Source organism: Camellia sinensis, unplaced genomic scaffold (assembly GCF_055761805.1).
Source record: "Camellia sinensis isolate YWXY unplaced genomic scaffold, ASM5576180v1 Unanchor10, whole genome shotgun sequence".
Taxonomy (NCBI): domain Eukaryota; kingdom Viridiplantae; phylum Streptophyta; class Magnoliopsida; order Ericales; family Theaceae; genus Camellia; species Camellia sinensis.
Genome location: NW_028128988.1, coordinates 4,224,666 through 4,229,914, shown reverse-complemented (window position 1 = coordinate 4,229,914; position 5,249 = coordinate 4,224,666). Strand labels below are relative to the sequence as shown.

The 5,249-nt window shown below is 38.5% G+C and overlaps 1 protein-coding gene across 1 annotated transcript; it reads right to left on the bottom strand.

Annotated features, from left to right (window-relative positions):
• Positions 1 to 228: 228 nt before the first annotated feature.
• LOC145814480 (uncharacterized) lies at positions 229 to 4,761 on the bottom strand. The gene is made up of 8 exons (XM_082911313.1): positions 4,590 to 4,761; positions 3,869 to 4,119; positions 3,550 to 3,777; positions 3,313 to 3,405; positions 3,111 to 3,212; positions 2,458 to 3,008; positions 2,229 to 2,317; positions 229 to 662 (listed from the first exon to the last, which is right to left on the bottom strand). The coding sequence occupies exons 1-7, from the start codon at positions 4,759 to 4,761 to the stop codon at positions 2,311 to 2,313; spliced, it is 1,404 nt and encodes a 467-aa protein (XP_082767439.1). The 3' UTR covers positions 229 to 662; positions 2,229 to 2,310.
• Between the last annotated feature and the right edge of the window lie 488 nt (positions 4,762 to 5,249).

Here is a 5,249-nt window from a genome sequence, read left to right as displayed (position 1 = left end):
ACTATTTTATTCGTTTTAGCTACTAAAATTTTAGTCGCCAAAAGATTTTTCTTTTTAACTACAAATTGATTTCTCACCAAATGCATCATTTTATATTTTTGTTTTGTTTGTTTAATTTTACTAAATTTTGTCCAAACCTGTATGTATCCATCGCAACCTGTATGTATCACCTACATGGTTCACTAAGAACCATAAAACAAAAATGAACACCTGCTATATATATTCCAATTACAAATAATAATGTAAACTTATATACGAACGAACTATATATATTCCAATTACAAATAATAACATCATACATTCCAAATACGTTACCAAAATTATGTCCTCTATACACAACATTTTTACTATACTATGCATTGTAATGACCATTTGACAAGGTACAAATTACTATGGTAATATGTACCACGACAAAAGGTAATACAAGCTCCAAAAATATTATGTACCCCACCATAAATTATATGTACGATGCATCCAAATTCCACGGTTCATTAATTAATACAAGCTCCAAAAATACTTTGTACCCTGTCAAAAATTATATGTTCGATGCATCCATAGTCCACAGCAAAAAGTATAGGACGACAAAAAACTTCCCAACTTTCCCAGCTTGTGTATCTTCCGAGAAAAAATTAGAAGATCCACATGTCAATGCCAAAAGCCATCTACACAACAAAAATTACATCCATTAGTTCCATTGTAAACAAAAAGTTATATTGATCTACAAAACACAAATTGCAAGGATGTCAATTGTAATTGAAATTGTATGTAAATATAATTTGAATTTAGGTATTTCAATATACTTTTTGTACACGTTAACTTTTATTTAAAGTGCAAACAAATTTGTAAGTCAACCCCAACTCAAGTTTACTCTAATGTGTAAACATACATATATTTTATTCATAACTGTACGTATATAGAGATTGTTATAGAACATATATATATATTGCTAAGCTTTAATATATTTGTATAAGCTTTAGGCATTTTTCACGCCAACTCCCAACGTACACGTGCTAATTACGTCCCGTCCGTCCCCACACGTCCTATTTGACACGAGGAAACTACCCGTACCATCCCCGCAGTGCTTCGGGGGCTGCTCTCAAGTTTTGGCCCTCGAACGCCTTTTTTCGGCTAAGTTTATTGCTTTTTTCACGCCAACTCCCAACCTACGCGTGCTAATTACGTCCCGTCTGTCCCCACAGGTCCTACTTGACACGAGGAAGCTACCCGTGCCATCCCCGTAGTGCTTTGGGGGCTGCTCTCAAATTTTGGCCCTCGAACCCCTTTTTTCGACTAAGTTTATGGCGTTTCTCACTCTAACTCCCAACGTACACGTGCTAATTACGTTCCGTCTGTCCCCACAGGTCCTATTTGACACGAGGAAGCTACCCGTGCCATCCCCGTACTGCTTTGGGGGCTGCTCTCAAATTTCGGCCCTCGAAGCCCTTTTTTCGACTCAGTTTATGGCGTTTTTCACGCTAACTCCCAACGTACACGTGCTAATTACGTCCCGTCTGTCCCCACAGGTCCTATTTGACATGAGGAAGCTACCCGTGCCATCCCCATAGTGCTTTCGGGGCTGCTCTCAAATTTCGGCCCTTTAAGCCCTTTTTTCGGCTAAGTTTATGGCATTTTTCACGCTAACTCCCAATGTACACGTGCTAATTACGTCCCGTCTGTCCTCACAAGTTCTATTTGACATGAGGAAGCTACTCGTGCCATCCCCGCAGTGCGTCGGGGGCTGCTCTCAATTTTCGGCCCTCGAAGCCCTTTTCTTGGCTAAGTTTATGGCGTTTTTCGGGTATGCTCCCAACGTACACGTGCTAATTACGTCCCGTCTGTCTCGTCTGTCCCCACTGCCATCCCCGGAGTGTGTTTGGTGTACATAAAGATGCACTATGGAGAAGAATTATTTGCAACAAATATATATTGGATGTGACTAGGTGGCATTGTGTCCATTGGAAACCAGAGTAATATCCTAAGAACTGCTTTTCAAAAATCCAAACAAATTTTAATTTTGTTTTACACATTATTCAGTTCAAATTAGTGTTGGTTTTATTTTTACAAATTTATTATTAAGAATCACATATTCATTCTTCACAGTTAGCGTTTTGAAATCAAAGCTCCTTTGCAGTATTTATATGGCACTCATTATATTGTAGTAAATCAAAATTCATTCTAATTTCTCTTTAGTCTTAAATCTCAAATCACATTCAATTGGAGTTGGTTACCTTATAGAAATCAGCGTACGGTCGTTTCTGTAATGTATCAAAACACCAGGTCCGCTGCTGCAATGTCTACTCACATGATGCCTCATAACCTATTCGAAGCACATCACAAAGAAAATATTTGCATACCAACTTTAGAAGACAATTCTATGAAAATATGATCCATATTTTTTGTACAACTTGCAGTGCCAAGAAAATTATGTTTACGAAATAGTAAGAAAATTATGTTTACCGAATAGTAGGATGACCGTTTGAACCTGGCAAGAGGGTTGTGAGCCGTGACACCACGTCGTTTAGATGATTGAGTTGTAGTTGTTGTGCCTCCCGTGCTTTTTTTTCTTCATCAACTTGTTTGATTAGCTGCTCTCTTTCCCTCGTAATTTCCTCCCGATCTCTTTCGCGCGCCTCTTTCTCCTTCAATAGCTCCTCCCTATCTCTTTGTCGCTCCTCTTTCTCCTTCAATAGCTCCTCCCGATCTCTTTGCCGCTCCTCTTTCTCCTTCAATAGCTCCTCCCGATCCCTTTGCCGCTCCTCTTTCTCCTTCAGCAACTCCTCGTGATCACTTTGACGCTGCTCCCGAAGAACCTCCAGTTCCGCTCTCATTAACTCCATATGTTTATCACGTGCTCGTGCCGCACTAGAAGCTGTGGAAGAGGGTTGTGGGCCTACCCCACATCCACGCAAGTAATTTTTTTTTTCCCCGAGCACTTGCCTTGATATTTCTTCGTGGGTCAATTGCAACCCCGCATCGGTGGCTGTCGCTTGTAGATTCACCATATCATCCTGTAATGCCAACAAAACAATAAAGTGAAGATGGGAGAAGGAATTTAAAAAAACTTTATTAATTGATATGCATCACACTTTGTTTCAACATTCAATACTCACATGTAGCTCACCACATTTGGGGTCAATCCAATCTCCCGTCTTCTTAGACTTGTGTGCTTTCTTATAAAATTCGGGGAAATCTATATCCCCATCCTCATTTGCCTGTTATGTTCGGGAAAAATCCATTGACGAATTAGTACATGGTAATATTCACAATCAAGAAGAATTAATCATCCATTACATGTCTAAATTAACTTCTCACCATTAGCGACATTGCTATAGGAAATGATCGCGATCCACTTGTATGATTATAGGGGAGCATACCCCTATTTGCTTTACCAGCCGTAGACCGTTTCTACAAAAATATTAAAAGAAAAAAAAAAAAAAGAACATGCTTTACTAAGTTTCAGTGAAGAAGTTGTACATCTATTAGTGAAGAAGTTTTACATATTAACACATAAATTAATTTCAATAATGGCCTTTCTAATTTATTTGTTACCAGGTGAGATTCGTCTTTCCAAGCAACATCAATCAAATATTTCCAGTCCTCCAAGCTCACTCCACTAGGCGGACGACTATAGGGGTCATCAACACCCTTTTCCTCAAGTTCGAGGAACTCTTGCTTTAGATTGTACCTCCAATCCTTGTATAGCAAATATGCCTTCCTATCGAGGATCTGTTGAGCTTGTTCATCGTTATCAAAATCATCGCCGATAACAAACTTGTCCTACAAACATAGATACAGAATTAGTTGAACAATTAATTTAACGAAGTACAAATTATATAATAAAGACATTATGGCAAGATGAATGTCATACTAGCACCGCTTGGATGACCGCATCTTTCGTACTTTGATCAATTTTTATCCATGACTTCACGCTCTGAAGAGGGCACAATCGTCTAATTTGAAGGCCCAACTCATTCGTCGCTGGGGTTGCATTCCCTCCTGTGATTGCGTTCAACACCCGATTGACGTAGACATGTAATTTCTCCCCCTTTTTCCTAGCAATTTTTTTCTGCACGCCTTTGCCTAATGTAGGTCCTCGAACACGAGTTGACCTCGTTTGCCCTACTACAAAAGGGGAACGTTGTCAACATTACAAACATTGCTAATGGAGTACAAAAACAAAATGCTGCACGTAAAGTCCTGTCACTTTTTTTGCTGCCTACTGTTGCTGCCAGCTACTGTTTGTGGATATAAAATCGGACGTTAATTATGACTACTGTTGCTGGCAGCTACTGTTTGGCTGCATACAATCTTGGAAAATTATGCGACAACTTGGATAAAGTGTTGGTAAATTATGCATAAAGTCTTCGTAAATTGTTATGCTGACCGTTGCTACCAACTTGGAAGGTTGTGTACCTAATATTTTATTTCTTGTGTAAGTGTCCTTGTTATGTGTATATTAATGTTTAGTTTTTTTTTCCTTTGTTTTTATTTGCCTTTATGGGGTTTTCATTGCCTTACTTGATGACTTATGCACCCCCCCCCAAAAAAAAACCAAATTATTTTTAAACAACTAAATAGTATGCTCTTACCCACTCCACCTGGTTGCGTCTCCTCCACCACAGTTTGTGTATCATCTGGTGGTTGCGTCTCATCAGAGAACATCATCGGGGTGCCACTCTCCTGTGGACATGCTTCAGATGTTGATAGTACCTTGCCACTTGTTGCTCTCTTCCGTCGGCCTGTCTTGACTCCCGGAACCATTGTACCTACATTACGTAACAAACATACATGAGTAATAAACATCGCATAAATTAGTAGTGTAATTGCTGCAATAATGACACAAGACTGTCTACTCAATAATAAAATGCTCGTTAAGCAATGGTAAACTAAGAGAACATGATGGTGATACACATTAATCTAGCAATGTCCTTCCTACTCAAACCCATTTATTCTGAAATTTTTAAAAATAGATTTGTAATTTTTTTTATTAGGTTCCCATAGCTATACATGTAATTTTGTTTTTTTGTATATTTGCTTATTGTTTAAAAATAATTTTATTAACCCAGCAATTACATAAGTTAATAAATATATATTTTTTACTATCTTATAATTTCATATTAGTGGAAATCTGAAGGAACAAAATAATATCAACTCAATCGGAGAGAAAGGATATTATGTCAAGTTACCCGAGGAAGCTGCCCGGCAAGAACACCGAAAAAGCCTGTTGTCCCTACCACCGTAAAGAGAAA

Coding starts and splice junctions, on each gene's coding strand:
- LOC145814480 (XM_082911313.1), bottom strand. CDS start 4,761: ATGGTTCCGGGAGTCAAGACAGGCCGACGGAAGAGAGCAACAAGTGGC. Junction 3,406..3,549: donor GGAAAGACGAATCTCACCTG/GTAACAAATAAA, acceptor ATATTTTTGTAG/AAACGGTCTACGGCTGGTAA. Junction 3,009..3,110: donor CCAAATGTGGTGAGCTACAT/GTGAGTATTGAA, acceptor TTGGCATTACAG/GATGATATGGTGAATCTACA.